Consider the following 26,476-nt stretch of genomic DNA (forward strand, 5'->3'; position numbering starts at 1 on the left):
CATAGTAAATAGCTTTTTCAGGGTACACGGAGCACCCAATAATGCCACCCCATGTACCCAATAAGGCCATGTCTAGCAAAGGTGGGTTGGAGATGATGAAATACTGAACAAACTCGTGGTCTTGTGGTAGCGTTCCCGCTTCCCGCGCACGAGGTCCCGGGTTCGATTCCCGGTGGGGACAAGGATTTTCTCTGCCTCGTGATGACTGGGTGTTGTGTGTCTTTCATCATCATTTAATCCCCATCGACAGGCAAGTTGCCGAAGTGGCGTCAGCTCAAAAGACTTGCACCAGGCGAACGGCCTACCCGACGGGAGGCCCTAGCCACACGGCATTTCCATTTACTGAACAAACAGTCGAAAAAATGTATTACACATTAAACGAAAAGCAATAAGAAAAATTCACATTTTCAGACTGAGATTTGAACAGTTCTATTTCACAGCAGGGGCACAAATAGTTCTCAGTAGTATCTCTTTTGATAATCCTGGCACACAACTTGTGAACACATAGCCTCAGAGAGAACAGTGAATCATTTCAGGTACCAGGTTCTCATTGGAAACAATAAAATACCAGGATGTAGATGCATCAGGTTTCGAAGTGCTGAGACCTGCTCCAGAGGTTTTCCACATTGTCTTCCGTTTTCTTCATGCTGATGTTCAAGGTTTTCCTCGGAACAAACTTTGGGTTAGTTTGTTTCCCACATAATTCAAACTTTTTCTCCTCTGAATGTGACTCTTCTTCATTTTAGGGTTTTTTAAAGTTTGGTGAAGTACCTCCTGCCATATAATGAAAGGCAGACAGAGGGGTTTGGTTCAGGAGAGGTTTCATATTTATCTTGTGAAGTTGGTTCATTGATTGTCATTCTGTCAGCAAGATTGGCTTCATCAGATTACATTGGAGGCATAGCGTGCATCTCAGAACCATAAAGACAGATTGAAAGTGTTTTCATTATCTGGGAAGTCACCATCCTCCATAACTCTTGTCATGAAGTCTTCCATGCCTACAGTTGGTGTTAGTTTATGTGCAGTGGTTTCATTCAGAGCAAGAAATTCATGAGGGATGATATTGGTGTGAAAGAGGTAAATCACTGTGCTCTGGCACTTAGTATTCACATTGCTTTGCTGACAAATCTCTTGACCACACTTTTGAGAAAAGATTCCTGAATCCTACTTTTGTTATTCTGCTGAAAGGGCTGTTTTCTCCTAATAAGGCAAACGGTGGCCTTGTTAGTCTACACAATGTTTCATCTTTCTTGTGCATGTTTCTGCCATTCTTAACAAACCCATCTTAAAATAACTGAGAAGTCTCATATTTACTATGAAAATGTTTCAAATAATCACTATTTCATTAAACAGCCACAAAAAATAATTATTCCAGATGTTAGGAAAAACTTATCTTAGTAGCTTGGCAGAAACCTCCAAAACCAAAGATTCAAATCTGCCACTGAATAACATAAAACACTGCATCTCTTCTTTTCCCTTGTCACTAGGACACTATGCTACCAAATATTTGAAAAACAACAAATCCTCAGATACAGACGGTATTTTCAGAGAAATGCTGACTGAGGAAGACATGCGTGCCTTACATTTAATTTTTAATATGGTATGGAAAACTGTAGAGTGGCCTAAAGGCATCCTCTTCACAAAAAAGGATCAGGGGCTGCCCCAATTATAGGACTATAGCACTGATATTGTATGCTAGCAAAGTCTTCCTGCACATAATGAATCAACGCATAAAGAAACTCCTGCAATCCCAAATTTCTGCAGAACAAACATGTTTTGTGACAGATAATGGTACTTGGGTGGCAATCTCAAATTTGAGGCAGATAGTTGAAAAATGTTGTGATATTTTGTTTCTGCTTTCATTTATTTCCTAGATTATAAAAAGGGCTCTGATTGTGCCATGTAACACAAGCAGTGTCATGTGCTCAACGGTTCAAAATGGTTCAAATGGTTCTGAGCACTATGGGACTTAACAGCTATGGTCATCAGTCCCCTTGGGCTCAACGGATTTGGGGTTCAAAACCAGTAGTATCATTACTATAAGGTCATATAACAGTCACACTGCAACCAAGAAGGTGGCTGGTGAATACTTGGGGAGTTTTTAAGATGCGAAAAACTGAGTCAGACTATTTCTATACTGTCACCACAGACACCACACCTCTATCACATACAAACAGAGTACGCCATCAGGGAGCATGGATGGCTGGCATAGTGAAATTTCAATTGTCGCCTGGAAATCAGCAATCTACACTTTGTAGATCTGAGATATGAGTACTGTCAGGAGTGGACCCAGGAGAAGTGTATGGGACTGTTGTTATTTTTTGTGTACATAAATGATTTGCTGGATAGGGTGAGCAGCAGTCTGTGGTCGATGATGCTGTGGTGTACAGAAAAGTGTCATCGTTAAGCGACAGTAGGAGGATGCAAGATGAATGAGACAAAATTCTAGTCGGTGCGATGAAAGACAGCTACATAGAAAAATGTAAGTTAATGCAGATCAGTAGGGAAAACAAACCCACAATGTTCAAATAAAGCATTTTTAGTGTGCCGTTTGACAGAGTCACACTGATTAAATATCTAGGCGTTATGTTACAAACCAGTATGAAATGTAACGAGCATATAAGAATTGTAGTAGGGAAGGCAAATGGTCAACTTCAGTTTATAGGTGAAATTTTAGTGAAGTGTGGTTCATTTGTAAAGGAGACCACATAAATGATATTAGCATAGCTCATCCTTGAGTACTGCTCCAGTTTTTGGGATCTGCACCAGGATGAATTAAGGAAAGACATCAAAGCAATTAGGAGGGGTGGGGGTCTGCCATTTGTTGATGGTAGGTTCAAGCAACATGCAAGTATTATGGAGATGGGACTCCCTAGAGAATAGGTGACATCCTTTTCAAGAAACACTACTGAGAAAATTTAGAGTACCAACATTTGAAGCTGGCGGAGTGATTCTACTGCTGCCAATGTGCATTTCACAGAAGAACCATGAAGATAAGATAAGAGATATTAGGCCCGTACAGAGGCATACAGACAGTCCTTTCTCTCTCACACTATTTGTGAGTGGGAAGGGAAGGGAAATGGCAAGTGGTGATACAGGGTACCCTCCACAACAAATGGTTCGGCACCTTGTAGGGTATGAATGTAAATGTAGATGTAGACGTTCTACACTCGTTGCATGAAGTGAGGGAGAACTTAGTGATTGGTCTCCAGAGTGAAAACTAACTAATGGATATTAATCATCATGGCTTAGATTGAATTCAGCAAACAAGGTGCTTAAGTGATCTGTAGGCAGTACATGGCTGTGTATATTCAGGATCTCTCATCAATGATCCAGGAAAATGTGATAAAGAAATAGTGTAAAATCAAGAATCATCCTTGGCCAAGCCGTAATGGTTCAACTAAGATCTGGCAGAATATATATAAAGAAACATCAGTGTTGCCTGTGTTCTTGTATGGCTGTGAGATATGGACCAAGAAAGCAATTGACAGGAGCCAAATTGATGCCTGAGAGATGTGGTATGAGTGTACTGTCGCAGCATGTGTGCGCTTACATCAACCACCACTTTATCAATGCGGGTCAGCAGCTAATGCCAAAGCGTGCCTATAAATGTCCACCTGCATAGCTGGCTGGTTATGTGCTTGCCTCCCGTGCAAGTGGACACAGGTTCGATTCCCAGCCGGGTTTGAGACTTCCTCCACTCATGGACTGGGCGCTCTGTTGTCCTCATCATCATTTCATCCTCATCATCGACATGCAAGTCACCCAATGTGACGTCCACTGAAATAAGACTTGCACTTGGCGACCGGACTTCTCCGAATCGGGCCTCTCGGCCAACAATGCCATATGCTCTTTTCCATTTCCATGCCTATAAATGCATGGAGCTGCACTGACTCACTCTAGGTTCTTCTAGTTTTAACCACTCACATCAGGTGTACTGTGTATTGTTTATGTTGCACGTTCTGTGCGCTTCTTTTGTCTTGTTACACAGAGTCACAAGAGGCTTATTTCTGTTACTGTCCAGAGGTTTATGAATAAAGCCATATTTATGTTACTTGGATCCGTTTCATGTACTATGTGGTTACTACATGACTGGTGACTAGTTTGGGACAGTTTCCACATGTACAGTCTTTAAGTGCAGTGTCATTAGATTTAGTCATAATGGACGCCATGCTACTGGCCCTGACTGATCAGCTTACTTCGGCAGTGACCACTTTGTCAGCTTCCATTAACAGATGAGGTACTGTTCCACCAATCTATGCACCCACTTCTCCCACATACGATATTCAGCCAAGGAAGCTTACGAAAAAAGACTCAGACAAAATTTTTTTGGCTTTTGGCATGATGGACTCAAATTTGTGAAAAGCCTTATTTCGATCACGGATTTCACCTAAGGTGTATAAAGTACTGTGTGTGCTCGCCCTTTTACAAGAACCATCAGCTCTTAGTTTTGCCACATGTGTAGTTTACTGTCCAACTACCATCGCAAATGAACGTATGTTGTAGTGGCGTGAGTTGGATTCTGACGATGCTACAAGAAACCTGGCTAGCTGAATTTCACAGCCTTAGCGGCAAGTGTCAATTTGTTACTGATGCCCGTAATGACTCTTACGCAGACTCTACTGTGCACAACGCAATTATCTGTTTGGCTCTGGACGAGGATGTGCTGCAGAAGGCTTTACTTTGTGCAAACCCCCTGTTGGCAATCTTTCGAAGTCTCTCAGGCAGCAAATGACCAAACTGAATCATGGAGTGATGTGGCAGCAGTGTCACAACATGTGGCCACTAAGATGACAGATAGCTTGCAAGAAGAAGTGGCAGTGGTGGCAGTAAACATATGAGTCCACCACTGAGCAGATTGAGGCTGGCCCAAGCACCCATGACTGCCACAGCACCAGCATTAGCATTTTCTGTGCCTCTTGTCTTTTCTGTTTTGTTCAGCATGAATGTTTAGCATGTATTAAGTGCCGGGGTACTTGTAATGCTTGACAGAAGGAAGCTACATTGTCTCCATGTGCTGTTCACCAAAGATTGCCCAGGATATGGACATGGACATAAACTGTGTGATCCCAATGCTGGTGACCTCTCTAAAGTTGTTTATCAATCTACATGTTTTTTGCCAAAGCTACAAGTCAACACAGGTGCTGCATTGAAATTATTGAATTCTCAAACCTATGTGAGTTTAGGCTCACGACCACTGACACTGGTCATGCGGAAGCTGGTCAGTTATAACAAACAGAACATTGCACTGTTGGGAGAATTTAAGCCAACTGTCTCTTACAAGTCAATGGTTTGTTCCATTACATTTTTGATGGTTGCTGATACTGGTGTTGAGAACTTGTTCAGGATGAACACATTTCAGGCATTTGGATTTTCTATCAATGGTGGAGTTCACCTTGTGTCCAATCATGTACCTTATTCTCAATTGGAATCACAGTGTGAGGGATATTCAGAAATGTTTTCAGGAAGCGCAGGGGTGCTACAGGTTTTTCCACTCATATTTCTTTGAAATCCATAGCTCGGCCTTGTTTTTGTTGTGTGCATCCTATTCCTGTTGACCTAAAATATCAAGTGAAAGCAGAATTAAACAGACTTCTTTCTCTAGGGATGGCACGACCTATTATGACTAGTGAATGGTTATCTCTGCTAGTAATTGTTCTGAAGCGATTGAGGAAACTTCACCTCTGTGGTAACTACAGTACTACTGTCAACATGCAGTTGATTTTACATACATATCCTCTACCACATACATATCCTCTGCCACACCTGGGGAACTGTTGGCAAAAATATACAGCTTCCATGTGACAAAGAGTCTCAGCGAGTTCCGGTTTTGATGCTCCTTTTCGTCTCTATCAATAATTATGTCTTCCATTTGGTGTGGCTAGCACGCATCCTATTTTCCAACGATTTTAGAGTAACTGACTATGCCTGTTCTTGGTTGCATTAATTATCTGCATGATATTGTGGACACAGGCTCCTCCATGGTCAATAACTTGAAAAACTTACGCACTTTGTTTTCTGTCTTACAGTTCACATTCTTATGGTGTAACCTCACCAAATCTCAATTTTTTCAACCTTCTCATTAATTTGTGGTTCGACATCTTGAGGGATTGTGTTCACCCTCTGCCAGACCACATCTCTGCTGTTATGTCTATGCCTCGCCCCTCGTCCATGAAGGAGTTTCAGGCCTTCCTAGAGAAGATAGCCTACTACCAGAAATCCCTGCTAGGGACAGCCACACTGGCCTATCTGTTGCATGCCTTGTGAAGGCATGCACCTTTTTGCTGGAGCCCAGATTGTGAATGTGTTTTTCAAATGTTAAAATTCAAACTACTCCCAGTCCCTTGTATATCTATGTTCTCTCTGGACCAGCACAGTTTTGGTGACTGACACCTCATGGTATGGCCTCAAAGAGGTCCTAGTGCACTGATATGCCTAGGGCTCTGAACTACCCTATTGCTTTCCCTCTAAATCTCTCACTCCAGCCCAGAAGCATTACTCGTAAGTGCAAAACAAGGCTCCTGCCATAGTCTATGCTCTCCAGAAATTTCCTGTTTTTTTGTATGGCTCCAAGTTTTAACTTATTACTGACATAAACCCTTGGTTCCCTTGTTTATCTCTCACATTTCCTTGCCTGACAAGGTAGCATGGCGCCTACAATGTTGGACGCTGTTCTTGTCTCACTACAATTACAAAATCCATTTTTGACTGACATCTAAACAAGCCAATGCAAACAACTTGTCCCACCTTCCTGTGGGTCCTGATCCTGACTTTGATCATGAACAATTGCTTTGCTTCCATCTTGATACTGAAATGCAGACTGCACTCAAGGGTTTCCCAATTCCAAACTCACACTTGGCAGTTGCCACTACTGCTTACCCATTCCTCCACTAGGTGGTTCGGTTTGTTCAACAGGACTGATAACTATATTTCCTTATGGTATCGTCTTTCTGTTTTTGACAGTGATTTGCTGTTGTCCATGGAAGACCTCTCTCCCAGAGAGGTTATTCCTTCCATGTTATGGAGTGAAGTTCTACGCCTTCTTCACCAGGGCCACTAGTTAGCTTTGTGCACGAAACTGTTACCTAGGAGATATATTTTTTGGCCAGGACTTGATGACCAAAGAGTTAATTTTGTCATGGCTCACGACCAGTGTGCCCGACGACAGCCCCTAGGGCATCTCTGCCCCTGGCCTGTACAATGCCAGTTGTGGGAATGTATTTATGTAGACTTTGTGGGGTCCCTTCTTGAATTCCTATTGGCTCTGGGTTGTGGATGCATTTTTGGTTTCCTTACATTCTCTGGTGTGCATTATCATCAGCTGAGGTCACAATTCATATGCATTTTGAGGGGTTTTCCTAATGAGGGGCTGCCTTGTACCTTAGTTTAGGATAATGGGTCCCAGTTTTTTTCTCTCACCTTTCAATGGTTTTTTTTCCCATCACAGCATTCATCATGTTATGGCTCTGCCATTTCACCCTCAACCAAATCGTGAGGCGGAATAACTAGTGTGTACATCCAAGTCCCAAATGGAAAAGTTTCTTGTGTATTCCTTCACAGATTATGCCCTTCTCTGTTTTCTGAGAATCTATTGCTTCACACATATATGGGAGCAGAGCCCAGTTGAAATTCTTCATGGCTGGCAGTCAAACACTTTCCACCATCTTCTTTGGGCTGCGCCACACCTGCTGCTGTTGGGTCCAGCCAGCATCTGCTGCAGTCAGATTTGTCCAGCTGCTTTGCATCTGGACCACCAGTGTGGGCATAAGGGTTTGGTTGCTGGCTCAAGTGGACCTGGCCACTGTTGTCTACCACCAGCGATGCTGTTCTTTGTGACGTCTGCATGACTGATGGGTTGGCTGTGTGCCACTTTCATCAGATCCACCTCTGCTCACTGTTGGAAGCTATCAGTTTGCAGGTGTGGCACCAAACGCCACAACCTGCCTTGCCAGCCTCTGTCTCAAGTTTTCCTTTGCCTGCTGCAGAGGTGCCCCCATCCCACTGGCTGCCTCCTCTGCATGTTATGCACTGCCATTCCAGCTTCCTAGTGCTGATCCATTTCAATCTCGGATCTATTGCTGCAACTTGTTGTCCCAGTTGAGCTGCATTCACCGGCCTCCTTGCCACCACCTCATAAGCCATCATCATCGATGGGTTCAACCACATCTCCTCTACACTGGGACCTGCCTGCTGATGATGCCACAGAGATGACGATGAGACCCTATTCCCTGCTGTTGTTGTAGGGTTCCGTGCAGGTTCGAGTCTCGGTCTGGCGCACAGTTTTAATCTGCCAGGAAGTTTCATATCAGCGCACACTCCGCTGCAGAGTGACAATCCCATTCAGGAACCCCCATTTATTATTACATATTCATATAGCATGTAAAGAAATATGAATGTTATAGTTGGTCCACTTTTTTCACTTTGTGATGGATGGCTCTGTAATAGTCATAAACATATGGCTCACAATTTTAGATGAACAGTTGGTAACAGGTAGATTATTTAATTTAAAATACAGAACGTAGGTACGTTTGAACATTTTATTTCAGTTGTTCAAATGTGATACATGTACCTTTGTGAACTTATCATTTCTGAGGACGCATGCTGTTACAGTGTGATTACCTGCAAATACCACATTAATGCAATAAATGCTCAAAATGACGTCCGTCAACCTCAATATATTTGGCAATACATGTAACAACATTCCTCTCAAGAGTGAGTAGTTCGCCTTCCGTAATGTTCGCAAATGCATTGACAATGCGCTGACGCATGTTGTCAGGTGTTGTCGGTGGATCACGACAGCAAATATCCTTCAACTTTCCCCACAGAAACAAGTCCGGGGACATCAGATCCAGTGAACGTGCAGGCCATGGTATGATGCTTCGATGAGCAATCCACCTGACATGAAATATGCTATTCAATACTGCTTCAACCGCATGCGAGCTATGTGCTGGACATCCATCATGTTGGAAGTACATCGTCAATCTGTCATGCAGTAAAACATCTTGTAGCAACATCGGTAGAACATTACATAGGAAATCAGCATACATTGCACCATTCAGATTGCCATCAATAAAATGGGGGCCAATTATCCTTCCTCCCATAATGCCGCACCGTACATTAACCCTCCACGGTCGATGATGTTCCACTTGTTGCAGCAATCGTGGATTTTCCATTGCCAAATAGTGCATATTATGCCGGTTTACATAACCCTGTTGGTGAATGATGCTTCGTCGCTAAATAGAACGCGTGCAAAAAAATCTGTCATCGTCCCATAATTTCTCTTGTGCCCAGTGGCAGAACTGTACACGACATTCAAAGTTGTCGCCATGTAATTACTGGTGCATAGAAATATGGTACGGGTGCAATCGATGTTGATGTAGCATTCTCAACAATGACGTTTTTGAGATTCCTGATTCTCATGCAATTTGTCTGCTGCTGATGTGCGAATTAGCCGCGACAGCAGCTAAAACACCTACTTCGGCATTATCAGTTGTTGCAGGTCATGATTGACATTTCACATGTGGCTGAACACTTCCTGTTTCCTTAAATAATGTAACTAACCGACAAACGGTCTGGACACTTGGATGGTTTCATCCAGGGTACTGAGCAGCATACACAGCACATGCCCGTTGGGCAGTTTGATCACAACAGCCATACATCAACACGATATCGACCTTTTCCGCAGTTGATAAACAGTCTATTTTAACACAGGTAGTGTATCACAAAGCAAATACTGTCTGCACTGGTGGAATGTTATGTGATACCAATTACTTATACATTTGTGACTATTACAGTGCCACATATCAAAAAGCAAAAAAAGTGGTCCAACTAAAACATTCATATTTCTTTATGTACTACACGAATATGTAATAAAAAATGGGGGTTCCTATTTTTAAAAAAACACAGTTGATATCCGTTTGAGCTATGGTAGTGCCATGTAGGGGGCCAACCATAGTGCCATCTGCTTTCCCCCTTCAAGCTAGACGAGTTTCGTTCTTTGTAGTTTTTTCGTTTGATGCTTATTTCATGAGATATTTGGCCTGGTCACTATCAATGGACCACCCTGTATATATCACGGACAACATTTGATTTATGAACATTAGACTGCATCAAAAGTTATGTTTCTGTGCCTAACATTTCATCCTCTACTGCAGGAGATGTCCTTCAAATGTAAATTTGTTCAGCTATCAAGTATAGTTGAAACTCAGAACACTCTTCATCTAAAAGAGACAGAAATGGGTTCAAGTACCAGGAACAAGAGGAGTCAGCTGGGATACAGCCTGAGAGAAGAATGGTAGACGGACAGAAACAAGTGGGGAGCAGTCACAAACCACGCCTGGGCAACTGGTGTGGGGTGGGGTGGGGTGGGGGTGCGGTGTGGGGGTGGGGGGAACCTAATGATAAAGATTAGTTGATCACAAAACAAGATATTTTCATTGCTACTAGTTAGTCTTGCCATTCATATTCAGCACCTCGCTTTTCATTGCATATTTATAAGTTACGTTTTACATGGTAATTGTACATTTCTTCTGTATAATGCTACTGCTCATTTTCATGATATTCAAATAATAATCATAAATAATTTAGTCTCAGTAATGAGTTTTTACTACAAATCATATATAATCTATATGTTTATTATTCTTAAAGAATCAAGTCTGCCAAGATCAATTCAATTCTTATCATTACTATCAGTGGTTTCCATAGATCTATGCTGTCATCATCAGACCTTGTAATATTATTAGTTACACATGCTTGTTACCATAATGAAAATTGCATAGTGATGTTGTGTCAAATAAGAAAGATCTGATGATGACAGTGTAGGTCTGTCAAAATGGTTCTAGTAATAAATAGAATTGCTAGCAATCTTGCTAAACTTGATTCTTCAAGAATAATATGAATTTCAGATCATCCCCAAACTGACACAATTTCAAGCATATATATGTTTATTGTTACTTACCATTCCAGTCTGCTAATGAACGGTAAACGACCTTATAGCCTTTCAAAATTCCATTTATTTCTGTGGCTGGTGGAGAGGACCACATAACCAAGATACTTTGTGAAGTAAGTGCTGTACATTGTACATCAAGAGGTGCTGCATCGGGAACTGGAAAAGCAATTAACAACATCTAAGAGTAGAAATGTCTGTTTATGCTACGAAATCCTGACATCACTTTAAACAACCAGTCATCCCTTAACTTCAGAAACATAGACTAACCAAACATTGATCCTAATGTCCAGCAACAGTACTCATCATTAACAAGAGGAGTCAGCTGGGATACAGCCTGAGAGAAGAAACAATGATTTCATTATCATGTGTGCAACAATACAGAAAGTGATCAGAAGCATTTACAATCACTACTTTGCTGTTTCAATGCTCAAGTTCACTAATTCTCCTCTTTAAATTTCTATATGGAACACATCACACAGATAATATGTTCCGGTGTAAAAGTCAAGTGCCAGCATGGCGGTCAGGAACAGTAGAGCAGAGAGGGCAGTGAAGAAGACGTCAGCCAATAGTATGCTGACCGACCCTCTCTAGGATGCCACCGAGACAGCAGCGGCCTCTAGGTGAAGAAGAACATAAACATCGCGCCGCCTGGCTGTGACCCAGTTGAAGATTAGTCGTTCTACGAGCTCGACAGCAACGAGTTAGGACCTGTACTGTTTCACTCATATTAGGAGTTGTGTACTGAGGAGATTCTCTTATTTTGCAACACACTATTGTAAATTCTTAAAGGTAAGTATTGTCATTTATCTTGTAATAAAAATTCATTAAAACAATTAGCATGAATTTTTGTCTAGGAAGCTGAGAAAATAGGTTTCCTAGGCTCCCCATATTTGGCGAGAAGGCAGGACACATCATAGATTTCAGTATAGCTTCATGAATCACACGTTTTGTTAATAGAATGTTGTTCTACTTTTCATTACAAGAAATATTAGCACACCACAATAATCAAATCTATGTAGGGAATTTGTCCAATCATCTGAGACCTCTTGACTTACAGAATTATGCTGTTATTACATAGATGGTATTTGTTACAACCAGTTTGAACCTTATCTTTATGGCATGCAACAGAAAGCAATCCATATTAATGAGCTTGTGGATGAAGCTGATTCCTGTTGTTACCCTTGGTAGCCCTGTTGTGCACTAGAAAGTTGGTATGGTTACAGGTGATGTGGTTGTGGAGAAATGAGTGTTGGAAGCAGTTGCCATCACATCATGGTGGTCAACATCTATCTCTTTCACATCAACGTATTTTTCAGGTTAGGGGAGATGAGATATAGAAGTTCTCTAATGTTCTTGAGCTTTTAATAATAGTCTCTAATGTTTACGAATTCTCAAATGTTCTATGAAACAACTTGGAAACAGCACATATGGCATAGATCCACACTCCAGTGAAATAGGCTTAACTGATGAATTGTGCAATACAATAAAAGGTATAGGAACAACTCAGCAAAAAAAAAAGAGTATCCTCTTACAGAGAGACACTAAGTAAACAAATAATGGTTACGTGAGTGAACAATTTTAGCAACAATGACATAGTTAAACAAAAAAATCAGAAAATATAGAATATGACACCAATGCAAGACAATATTTAAATCCATTGATGCAACTGCAAACTAAGACAAAAGTGTACCCTTCGCAACAGAACTTGTAAATTCGCTCAGTGCTCCCTGAATGCCCTTGCAAAATTTTTCTAAACCAAATCACAGAACCGTAAATATTAACTGGAAAAGAAAAGTCAAATCATTATTCATACCATGAATTCAACTCACTTGAAATAACTTAAAATTCAGCTTTAAAAGGCAACAAATTCTTGTGAGATCAGTGTACAAAATTGCTATCAATATAGGACAAGGGTAAACATTCCAATGTTGTGCAGTAAATTTAAAATAACTGCATTTCTCACATGAAAACTGTATGTCGTGTTGTGTTTCTTTAAGATTTCTAGTGGATCAAATATTTCATCATTTTTTGGGCATGCATTCGGGATATTATTAATGCTTGTTCCAATACTCTGGCTGACCACCTTTCAGCAATAGCAGTCTTCTCTTTGAAGCATGATCATTTATGTCAGTTCATTGTGTAAAGTCTTTTAAAAACCTTACAACTGACTCACCTTGTGAATGGCTGAAAGGCTGTCAGTTGAAATATTGAAATGGCAATTAATCATATCCCACATGCATGCCCAAAAGATGATGAAATATGTGTAGCGTATTTGTGTGTTGGACAACTATAAATCTTATTTATCTTTGCACCCAAATGCAGCAAATGTAGTTTACATAAATATTCTTTGAATATCTTTTATGGTACACACATGAGAGGATTCATAAGGGAAATAAGAAAATAGACGAAGCAAAGCAGATTCTTTTCAGCATAGTACACAGAATATGTTCCTTTACATAAAAATATTAGTTACTGAGTTTTCTAAGACTCCAGATTATGCCCATTCCTATTCTTAGTATTACTAAATATTGTCTCGTATCAGAAGAGACAGTGCATTTTTTTTAAGTCACATTAGCTCTTTTACTAAAGGGTATAGTGATGCTGTTTTTGAATTCTGGTCCTATGTAAAATCACTAAGCAGGGCTAAGGCTTCAATCAGTCCCTCATTGATGAGACCGGTGTGGTAGCTGAAGGTAGCAAAATGAAAGCCCAAGTTTTGAATTTCACGTTCAAGAAATCATTCACACAGGAGAATCGTGAAAACATATCCTCATTTGACCATCAGACACACACTTGCATGGAGGGCGTAGTAATAAGCAAACCCTTGCATAGAGAAACAACTGAAGGATTTAAAAGCAAATAAATCCCTAGGTCCAGATGGAATCCCAATTTGATTTCATAAAGAGTACTCTACGGCACTGACCCCTTATCTAACTTACAGCACAAAGTCCCAAGTGACTGGAAAAACACGCTGATGACTCCTGCGTATAAGAGAGGAAAAAGAACAGACCCACAAAATTAGAGACCAATATTCTCAGTTAGAAAATAATAAACTTTCTTGAGCCTAAGAAGCTTATGTCCATGAGTCAGCACGATTTTAGAAGGCTGCCACTTGTGGGAAACTCAGCTTGCCCTTTTGTCACATGATACACTGTGAACTATGGATGAAGGGTAACAGACAGAGCCTATATTTCTAGATTTCCATGAAGCTTTTGACATGGGCACCATTGCAGGCTATTTACAGAGGTATGAGCATATGGAATAGATTCACAGATATGTGATTGGCTCGAAAACTTCTTAAATAATAGAACCCAGTATGTTGTCCTGGACAGTGAATGCTCATCAGAGACTAAGGTACTGTCAGAAATGCCCCAGAAAAGTATGATAGGACAGCTATTATTCTCTATATATATAAAAGATTTGGTGGACAGGGTGGGCACCAATATGCGATTGTTTCCTAATAATGCTTTGGTACACGGTAATGTTTCGAAGTTGAGTGACTGTAGGAAGATACAAGACAATTTAAACAAAACTTCTAATTGGCGTGATGAATGGCAGCTGGCTCTAAATGTGGAAAAATGTAAGTTAAAGTGAATTAGTAAGAGGGACAAACCTGTAATGTTTGGATTCAGTATTAGTAGTGTCCAGCTTGCTACAGTCATACCAATTCAATAGCTAGGCATAATGTTGCAAAGTGATATGAAATGTAACTAGCATGTGAGAACTGTGGTAAGGAAGGTAAATGGTTGACTTTGGTTTATTGGGAGAATTTTAGGAAAGTGTAGTTCACCTGTAAAGGAGACCGCATATGCAGCACTGGTGCAACCTATCCTTTAGTACTGCTCGAGTGTTTGGGATCTATACTAGGTTGGACTGAAGGAAGACATCAAAGCAGTTCAGAGATGAACTGCTAGATTTTTTAGCAGTAGGCTTGAACAACATGTAAGTGTTACAGAGACACTTTGGGAACTTAAGTCGGAATCCTTGGAGGGAATGTGATGTTCTGTTTGAGAAACACTACTGAGAAAATTCAGAGAACCAACATTTGAAGCTGACTGACATCTGATTCTACTGCCGCCAACATATATCACATGTAAGGACCACAAAGACAATATACAAAAAATTAGAGCTCATATGGAAGCATGCAGACAGTCATTTTCTCCTCACTCTACTTGCTAGTGGAACAGGAAAGGAAATGATTAATGGTACAAGGTACCCTTCACCACACATGTCTTATGGTGGTTTGTGGAGTACCTATGCAGATGTAGATGTAGATTTTCAACAGTTCAGTGACAATGTAAAAAGCAGGAAGTTTGTTTAAGAATATATATTTGAACATAATTGAAAAGAATCAGGAAGTGTTGGGTTTAATGTCCTGTCAACAATGAGGTTATTGGAGATGCAGCACAAGCTCAAATTTGGGAAGGAAATCAGTTGAAACAGTCTGGCATTCACGACGAGCAATTTATGGAGAGCATAAAAACCTAAATCTGGATGACTGTTTGCTCTCCTGAAAATGAGTCCAACGTCTTACCACTGTATCGTCTTGCTCAGTATAAGTAAAACCTAAAAGTCATCTTCATATACATGGTACAAACATGAGAAGCAGTAAAATAAGAATTATAGCACAGATCAAACATTCTTGTAAACAACTTCCAAGGGTATTGTCTGGCTCCATAGCTGAGAAGTCAGCGAGTCTGTACAACAACTGTAGACTCATGTTCAGTTCCTGGTAGTGTCATGGACCATTCCTTGGTGGGAGCACAGAAGCAGGGTGCACTCATCTTCATTATGACAGCTGATGATATGTAATGGAAAGCTGACAGTGGCTGAGATGGCAGTGGTGCTGACACCACATGCTTCACACGGCATTCGAATGAGACATATGGCAGAGGATGACACAGCAGCCGGTCAGGATTGCATGGTTCTTAGGGCCAGAGTGCAGAATTGTTAAAATGGTTAAATGGGTCATTTGAGATGGAGAAAATATATGGGCCTTCAGAACAAAGGAATAATTATTTTTTAACACTATTTGAAAATTCTTAAGGGCTTCCCTGAAAATTCTTCAGAGCGTTCCTAATGTGTAGGCAGTAACACATATTGACAATTTTTTTAATGGCTCAACAGCAAAAATCATCATAAAAGGAAAGCAGAATGTCAGTGTTTAGCCAAAAGTGGGATTATAAGAAATTTAGATCTCTTTCAGTTGGTGAAACACAGAGAAAGGAATAAGCTGAAACCTTACTGAAGCAACTGTTTCGGCATCTGCTTTAAATTATTAAGGAGAATCACAATAAACAAGCCTGAAAGGTCAAACAGGAATATGAAATCCAGTGCTCTCAAATGTAAATCACTGTCTTAACTGCAATACACCTAATTTGGTTATTTCACCAGTCTCCTTACAAAAGTAGCCTGACTCATACTGAGTGTGCCAGGAGGAATGATCAATATTCAGGAATATGGAAGGAATGACCATTTGAAGCAAAATGGTCTAGTAAACAAAGGCTTTAAAATGCATACATTAAGAGCTATGCACTCTAGTTCATCTTTGGTACTGTGATACAAATCTCTTGTACTGCATGCTCTTTGATTTCCATGTTTTGGAAGCAGATAGTATGGACCAAATCAAGAAAATATTATCTAGTAAAAATGGACTATAAAATGCATACCTTAAGAGCTATGAGCACTTGTTCAGTAGAAGAGACGTGTTTCAGAGTAGTGAAGATGAACAACTGCCCATTGCTCTTATGGCACACACTTTAGATCCCTTGTTTTCCGGACATTTTTTTCTTGTTTGGCTCCATACTTCCAACTCTCAAATATGGAAAGCAATGACCTTGCAGTGGAAGACATTTGTTTCACAGTATCAGAGAAGAAATAGTGTTCATAGCTCTTAAGGTGTGCATTTTAAAGCTCATGTTTAGCTGACTTTTTGCTTCAAATGATCATTCCTGACATATCCATTAATATTAGGCCTTCCTACTGGGACACCCTGTATACAATTAGAAGGATTAAAATCCATACAGAAATAGGCAAGTAGCATAGCACATCTGCATATAAAAGTCTTAAATGAAATTGTACTTGGTAACAACTAACTGAATACTCAAATATCCTCTCTAATAATTTACGAAAGTAAGATGAGAAAAGGAGAAGAGGATAAAATGGTGTGTATTAAATTTTTACATTAAGTACTGTATAATGGTAAGTGCTCTCACAGGAGAAGGTGTAAGTTTTTAATATTCTCAAAATTTGTCCTCCTGCTAATACATTATCTTATGCCACAAATCTTCATGTCTGAGGCTAATGCAACACTTTATGCCACACTGTGTGAACAGCAAACAATATTAATTGTGGTAACCACAGATTCACTGCTCTAAATTTCCATCTTCCATTGCAAATGGAGTATTAAATATGTCACAGCATTTATTTTACTGCAAAGTACACTCATGATCAGAAAAAAACAGAACACCTTGAATGACTTGAGGTAGGATATTCATATTCGCAGGACATGTACATCAGTATGTTCCACAGAAATGATTAGTACTTGAACCATGTCAGCCTGCAGGTTCACATTCAACATCGATATTGCAGTGTGACATCAGCTACTGGTAAAATGTCCCTGTGGTTCTCATTTTCTCTATAAATTGAAGATAAATGGATCAGTGTCACTTGAGGAGATGTGCTGGTTGCCCCATAGAGTTTGAAAGAGGATGCATTTTGGAATGAGAGAATGTGATGTACCCATCCAGGAAATGGCTGCCCATGTAGGCGGATGTGTTTCACCAGTGCAACAGGTGCGAGCAGAATGGTTCATGGAAGGCCATAGAACATGATGACATGGGTCACGCCACACTGCCCAGACACCCTTACCTCTTCCAGAGATGAGCAACACCTCATTTGAATATCATTGCAGGACAGATCTGCATCCTCCTCAGCTCTGGAACACCAGTGGAACAGTGTAACACGTTGTACACTATCAGTGGTCACAGCCTGGCACTGTTTATTATGGTATGGGTTACATGAGTGCCATCCAGTTCTCTGACTACCTTTGATGAATGTGCAAAAACATGCTAGACAGAACAGTGTACGAAACATCATCACTGGAGACAGCAATGGCATTATATAGCATTTTTGGACGAATCCAGGTTCTGTTTGTTTGAAAATAATGGCTGCATTTTGGTTTGCCACAGACAGGGGAGTGGTATCACAGAAACTGCATTCGCATACAACTTACAGTACCAACTCAAGGCCTTATGGTGTGAGCTGCTATTGGGTACAACCATAAATCACAATTGGTGCATGTCCAGGATACTATGACCAGTGTGACCTACGTGAATGACAACCTGCGACCCGCAGCCATACCCTTTCTGCACAACTCAGACACCATTTTTCAGCAAGACAATGCACAACTACATGTTTCAGCATGAACACATGCCTTCTTGGTATCACAGGATGCTAGCCTTTTGCTCTGGCCCATCAGATCACCAGACTTGTTGTCAATCAAAGATGTGTGGGATACTGTGAGCCAATGGGTCCAGCACTGTGATCCAAAGGCAACTACCACAGATGAACTTTAGAACCAGGTAAATACAGCACGGATGGCTATACCACAGGACACCATTCATGCACTATATGTGTCGATGCCATCAACGCATGGAATAAGTTATCGGGGCCCATGGCAAAATCTATGCCTAATAGGCAACAGGACACATGTTGAACTGAGCTGACTGAAAAGCTAATCATTTCTGCAAAACATACTAATGTACATGTCTTATGAATATGAACATCCTATCTCTAGTCGTTTAAGGTGTTCTGTTTTTATTTCTGAACATGAGTGTACAATCAACACATACAGAACAATATTTGGCTGCATAGGTAAATGGATATTTCCATGCAGTATTGTAACATATATTTTCATATCAACTATAGTATGGCCATTTTATCTACCATGTGTAACAAGTTTGAAGGTGTTATTTTCAGTTTTTCTGACATGTTCTTCGTATCTTGCAATAAAAACTTTCTCTGTCCAGCAGAAAACATTAAAATTGTCACAATTGATTTTATATCAAATAATACAGAAGATTATTATTATTATGACAGTTTTTCTATTGCAACTGACTGTGAGAAAGAAATTTTATTTGTACTGTGCAAAAGGTACAGTTTCATTTATTTCCTCACTGTCAGTTTTAACTGAATAGATTTATTCAATGCCAAATCTTGAGTTTCAAGCTTTTTAATACTCACAAGTATATGGGAAAAATGAGTGTTAATACCAGCATTGTTTCTTTTAAATACTGCAACCACTAAATTATTCCTTGCACTGTCAAATTCCCAAAACCTCTGCATCTTTGAAGTCATTTACTATGCCTCTAATGACCTCACAATGTTCCCTGTAAAACAACATAGCTTCAATCCACGTACTCCAATGAGTTACCACTGGATCAGGAAGTCAAGGAACATTTAGTAGTTTTTCTTTATAGATCTTGATGCAAGCATGTACGTGAAGAAACATTTTCTTTGTGGATTAAATCAGTTTATTTACATTTCCAAATGTGGACCGTACTTCTTCGGCAAGGCGATGTACTATGTGAGCAAAGCACGTCACATGAATAAAACAGGGATAAATTATTTGGATGCCTTTTCCTGGTTTGATCATGTAGGGACCAGCATCTGTGAGAAGCACAAACAGTAGTTTTGTCAAGTGAAATCCAAATAATACTGTCCTGGAGTTCATTGCGTATTTCTTCCAGAACATTTAGGCAACCATTTGGTATGTAATTTTCATGCAATGTTGATTCATCTGGTATATTTTGATTTAAGCAATATTCGTGCAGGAAACCTCAGAGAACAGGATTTGTAAGTTTGTGAAGAGCAATATTACTTGCAGTGAATGCCTCACATAGAGCATGTTAAAACAATTCTTTGGTAATCTTTGGAAGTTAAATTTCTCTTACAGCTACTTGTCACTGTCAAAAGTTATTGTCGTGTGGCTTTCTTTTGCATTGCTGCAAATATGAAGACTTGTCTTGACATGCTGCTCTATTTGAAACTTTTTTTTGTATGAAACCTTTTCCTCACAAACATGGCAATATAAAACATTTTCTGTCATACGTAAATGATCCAGTATGGTCACCTTCCACAAAATGACATTTCATTTTTTGGACTGCATGTGCACAAGACGTTAACACACTACATGTGAACACGATAAACTATGTATAAATGAAATGAAAACTTACTTACAGTGGGCGTGTGGTTAATTAAATTGTTGCTGATGCATATGGTATGACAGGGGAGGGAAATTAGTGCACTGACTGTTCATGGTTAGTAATCAGTTCATGAGATCAAGCTGAAGCCTGTACACCTAGGTCTTTAAAATATTGCACAGATAGAGCATCATCACTAGTTTGTAGTTAAAATAAGCAATAACCAGTAAAGAAGCACCAAATATGCAATTATATATGCAACATGCAAATGCTTATAATTCAGTCTCTAGCAATAAAACACAAACGCATTTTCCACTGAAACATACAACATGAAGTTATTTGTATGGTCTGCCTTCATCCACACACTCCAAAAAGAGAAGTGAATGTACTTGAAGAGACAGCATAATAAATGTACCCAACAACCCTTAGTATAGGTACTTGGTACTTCTTAGATCATGGAGACAACTTAAATATCAACAAGATATACTGTGATGGCTTGAGTGCACATCTGATGCTTAGTGAGCATCAAGTAGCAGAATTCACTTAAGTATGTGCCCCAAAACTGTGTATATGTAATTGCTATGGCACATAACATAACTTTACGAGTTTAAAATACACTGATTTCTTTCGCTGATTTAATGACAGTATCATATAAAGGTAACTGTGACTGAAATTATTGGTAAATGCACTGACATTAACACTAACAAACTGAAGGATTTGTTCACAATTTAGTCTTGTCTGACAAAAGTGATTAAATTACGAAAATAGAGCTGAATAGGGGAAAGTTATAAAATGACAAAAATAAATATAAATAAAAATAAAAATGCAGCATTCAAAAGAAATTTTACAAAAGACAACTACAATAAATTTTGGGAAACTCAAAAATATCAATCATGGATCATAATTTTTTACAGGAGTGGTGGGTATCATTATTATTCTGAGCATATTCCTCACCAAATTTTTTTTGTTTTTTCCAAAGCAAATTTCAAAAGTCCACAAAATTATCCATATACATACATCACAGAAGGCATAAGAATTTCATTCTAGAATTCCAAACTATTACATTGGTGCATAAGTTCGTAGCATTTTTCTTTTGCATGTTGATTTGGGATTATCTATCGATTGTCATTTTTTATATGTGGTTCACTGTTGCTATTTGAGTATACATATGGTCACTTTGTCATTTTCAGATAGTGAGTGGAGCTGTAGTTGCTAAAAAGTGGAGTGCTAAGTGGAGAAATTGGTACATTTCTGACTATTCTTCTCGTTGAGTTCAATAGAGAGGTGACAGCAGTGGAGACAGCCACAAACATTTGCGACATGTATGAGGATAACGCCACTGGACAGAGCATGGCAAGATAATGGTTTTTTCATTTCAAGAAGACGCAACAGCAACAGCTATAAATAATTGATTGATCAATACATATAGTATAACAGGTATTTACATACAGGTGTTAAAGTTATTGAAATATAAAACTGAATGGAAAGTCCAACAGTCTGCTCTCGCTATATTTGCCTAAGTTAATTAGAGACCCACATAACCAGTTTTGCAACTTTTAAGTTGCATCTTCTGGTGTAAATAAATGCTATATCATGTGGTATAGAGTGTTGTAACAAAATGTCACAGAGTAACAGTTGGAGTTGCTAGATAAAGTTCTCAGCTTTACTCAACTGATAAAAAACAATCATCAATGATGAATGTCCAGTCTGCACTAAACTAACCAACTATCTTCACTTAACTGATTGAAATATGTTCCTGGGGGCCTATGTCGAACAACAGACGATGCCCCCTCATAAATTTTATCTTGAACCCAAAATTCCTTGAACAACTTTGACAAGGGGCATCATCTGTTGTTTGACGTAGATCCCCCCCAGGAACAAATTTTAATCAGTAAAGTGATGATAGTTTGTGATGTTAATGTAGACTGGAAATTCATCATTGAGAATGGTTTTTCATGAATTGAAGAAGGCTCAGAACTTAGCCTAGCCATTCCAACTATTATGCTGCGGCAATCTGTAACAATTCCCTATACCATGAGATACAGCACTTATACATGCAAGAAGAGGTAACTTACAAGTTGAGAAAACCATTGTGTGGGTCTTTAATCGACTTAAATAAGTACAGCTACAGTGAACTATCAGACTTTTGATTCAGTTTTATATTTTAATAGTTGTAACACCTGTACGTAAATACCTGTTATACTGGATGAACTGGTGAATAAATTATATATTGATGAAGATCATTAGACACATTAATCCATAGTTATCCATGTCAGAATACTCAAGAATTGGCAGATGTGAAGAACTGTGATCATTTGACCATCATACAATGTTTGCATCCAATGGGAAAGGTTTGAAAATCGGGAGTAATAGTACGCTATGCCAAAATCACAAAAATCAGCAGATGGCCATACATATATCTCTGCAGACTTGTCATTGGTCAGCTCATGAACAAAAGTAACCATTCCTGTTCTGCAGAGTTACTGGTGACAAGAAATGATGTCTTTATGCTAACACAAGAAAATGAAAGGAATCATTGAGCCAAAACAAAACAGCAACTCTCCATGGAAAGACCTGTGCTCTTCCACAAAAGATAATGTTATGCATCTGGTGGAAGAACAATGGTGTGGTGTAGTACAAATTGCTTCCCCAAGGTGTAACCATCATTGCTGACTTTATTGTCAACAACTGACATGTCTTGTAGACATTATCGAAGAACAATGACCAGGAAGACTGCGTGAAGTGATGTTACTCCACAATAATGGCTGCCCGCATTCTGCTAGATTGACAAAAAGCACAAAACAGGAGTTAAGCTGGGAAGTTATTCTGCACCTACCTTATTCATCTCAGATTATCACCTTTTCTGCTCTCCATACAACCTTCAAGGAACTTCCTTTCTAAATGAAAATGAACTCCAAACATGGCTCAAGGAGTTTTTTGCCTCAAAATCACTATTTCTACAGTCACAGACTCGAAAAGCATTGGCAGACTACCATAAATTGTGAAGGAGAATATATTATTGGTGACTGAAGACTCTGTTATGTGTATCTGTTGTTTTGAAGATAAGACCATTTCAGCTGTAAGTACTTTATTTACAAGTGTGACCAGTTTCACATAATTTTGGCTGCAACATCTGGCAAAATCTGTACAAAGCAATACACAAAAATGCATGTAAGGCAAGAAGACATACGGTAACTAAAATGAAAAGATGTATGGGACGAACTCACTCAGAAATAAAGTCATGTTTGGATTGAGAAAAGAGAATGGGGTAACCCAGCATTTATATTTAGCAATTTTTTACTAAGTAACAGACATTAATTATAAAATTATTAAACTATTTTATACGTAAAATTCTTCTAAATCCTACTCACCATAGACACTAGTATGTTGTGAGCTAATTGCTCCTCATATATCGAAAAAGTGATCAAAACATGACTGTATATGACCATCTATGGGATTGTGTAAAATTAAGCAGCATTTACCTAAAATGGATTCAAATTGATACTGCTAAAAACTTCAGTTATTCAGTCTTAAAATCTGGTTCATTCCCCAAAAAAATCCAATACAAAGCTATTTTAATGCTTAGCAAAAAACTGACTTGAAGTGAAATGAAACTGAATATAATGTCATACCTGAACAGCTCAATTGTCAGAAAGGAACACAATGCAAAGCCAGACAGCAAGAGGCTGCACTTACCACCACAAGCGTGTGAGTGTGCACAAGTACAAGTGCCATGTAGTGACAAGGAGAGAAGGTTCATATGGAGCACGCATGCAAAATCCATGGATAACTAGACATGTAGAAGGATGGCTGGGCTGACAGGAAAGCTGGGTGGTCCCTTAAAATGTGTCAAAGCTGATGTAAAGTCTTAAAAATGTTGTCCATAGGAAGGCGTATACAATGGATTTTGATCATTTCTTCTATACATGGGGACCTGTTAGCTCACCAGATACTGGTACTCATAGTGAGTAGTATTTAGTAGTATTTTACCTACCACATGTTTGATATTAAGAAGTTTTTACTTTATCTTTCATCATTTCTATGTATCACAGAAGTGCTCTATGTTGTTTTTTATTTTATAACTTTACGTTTTCTTGCCTTACATGAGTTTTTGTGTATTAATTTGTACAGTTCACACCTGGTGATGTAGCTAAAATGCTGTGAAACTGGACATGCTTATAAATAAAGTACTTACAGCTGAAACTGTCTTCTCTTCAAAATGATATATCCAGGATGCGGGTGCCCTGACTACAATGTTTTCTGCAGTTATCTGTTGAGTTTATTTAATGCTTGGAAAAATCCTATGAACTTATGCATCAACCCAAATACAGTTGGCAGAATAATTATACAAGTTTTTTCACGTGTGTCAGAGATCAGAGAAAAGTATACACAGAAATATAAGTGAAGTAAAAAATAGTGCATAATAATAAGGTGCTATAATGTACAAAGACATCATTTCTCCAATTAGCCTGAATTTATTTAGACCTCTAAGTGATGCCTGTTTTCTCCAAACCCTTAAGAATGTATATAATCTACAACACACTGCCTAATTTGGATTCAGGCCTGAAACGAGCAACTAATCGATCATAACAATACATGCAAACAACAGTAAAGGGCATTTGAAACAGTGACCTGACATATCACAAGGCATCTCCAGAGAGTAATGAAACTGTATGCATAAACAAAAATTTTAAGTATTAGAAACTTCAAAACTCTTTAAACTAGTCCTCTCCACCATCTATACACTTTTTCCAGTGACTCCGCCATGCACTACAAATATTCTGTAATGCACTAGCAAAAATCTCACTCAATCACATAGAGCTCATGTAACTGATAAGAAAGCTAAACATGAGCTTGCCTCAGGGATCTCATTAGGGACAATTCTATACCACACATAAATGACTTTTACAGTTAAGAGAATTACTACCCTATGCAGAAAATATGAATTTCATTATTGATAAGGCCAACCTAGAACTGTCTTTGAAGACAGTCAATATTGGTTCAATGTACATAGATTACTATGAATAAAACACTGTGCATGAAAACTGAAACACCAGGTGATACAGTAAAATCATGTGTGGTTTGAATATAGTTTTAAATGAACAAGGGACACTAGTACTGCACAGCAAAGATTCTTGGAAACAATGGAAATGACATGTTCCTCTATGACAGACAAAATTCCAATTGTAAGAAAAGTCTTAAATCATGCATATTTTTCCCTGATAGCTCTCAACCACCATCTGTAGTGAAAAATGTGTAACAACTGACTAGAGCACATACTCCTGTTCAGCCACAAATTGTGGAATATCTGGAGGAGATGGAAGATGAAGTGAAGACATGTTTGGACTTTGGCAAAAAAAGTGACACACTAAAACATTGCAAACTGTCTGTTAACAGTTACAAGAATACTTTTCCTTCCAAGTATTCACATCTTTGAATACACAAAGGGAATCGTTACCACTTGTATCTGATAGTATTTTAATTCATTGCCAAGCCACAGAATCCACATAGAGTCTAGCATACTGTGGCAGGCAAGTAGACACAATTTCTCATCACTCTGCAGGTGGCACACACAGAGGGCACGATGGGTGTGCTCTCCGGTGGTCTTCAATGTTTAAACATAAATGTGTGGTCATGTACCACCTCTTGCTATAATCACTTGAAGTCCTCAGGCTGAACCATTTAATAAAATGCCCTACTATTGCTTATTTTAAGGTTTTCTCTCTTTTGGTATTCACTCTGAACTGATGTGTGCTTACAATGACCCTGCTGTGGTTCCAGCTGTCCAGTCACTGTGAGAATTTAATCACTACCAACACCACAGAACTCTCATTTGTTCCAGTGGTCACCGAGTCTTCGTGTGCTGAGCAATACTGAACTTTTGCAACCTGTGCAGTAGGACAGTAAAGTGGAGACAAGGACATTATTCACTGTGCAGTCATGGCTTATGGTGCATCAGTTTTTAAAATGGTGGCAACAGCGATTGGAAGTACAGCAGCAGCAGGGGATGGAACTGAAAAACTAGCTTATACACATGATACACCAACAACAAAGACAAGAGGAATAGTTGTATTGCTTCTCCCTCAGCCATTCACTTGTTCTAATGAAACAGGTGAGAGTTGGGAGGTTTATTTTCTATCCTACTCTGTGTAGGTAGAAACACACTTTAAGATTACTTGCCGGTGGTAATGAGGAGACAGGTGGAATGAAACAGGCAGTTCCAAAGGTGACTGACAACAGAGATCAGGAGGTGAACAACCAACACATTTCCAGAGTGTAGCCGATTTGTCTAAGCATACACCACAATCCAGAAAAAAGAACATTA

General features: G+C 39.2%; 1 protein-coding gene across 1 annotated transcript in view; it reads right to left on the reverse strand.

The window, feature by feature from the left end:
• Nucleotides 1–26,476, reverse strand: part of LOC126455743 (Down syndrome cell adhesion molecule-like protein Dscam2) — a 408,979-nt gene that overhangs the window by 243,017 nt on the left and 139,486 nt on the right. The window contains exon 7 of the mRNA XM_050091511.1: nucleotides 10,958–11,104. Within this exon, the coding sequence (XP_049947468.1) occupies nucleotides 10,958–11,104 (147 nt within the window). The remainder of the gene's footprint in view (nucleotides 1–10,957; nucleotides 11,105–26,476) is intronic.

Source organism: Schistocerca serialis, chromosome 2 (genome assembly GCF_023864345.2).
Source record: "Schistocerca serialis cubense isolate TAMUIC-IGC-003099 chromosome 2, iqSchSeri2.2, whole genome shotgun sequence".
NCBI lineage: Eukaryota > Metazoa > Arthropoda > Insecta > Orthoptera > Acrididae > Schistocerca > Schistocerca serialis.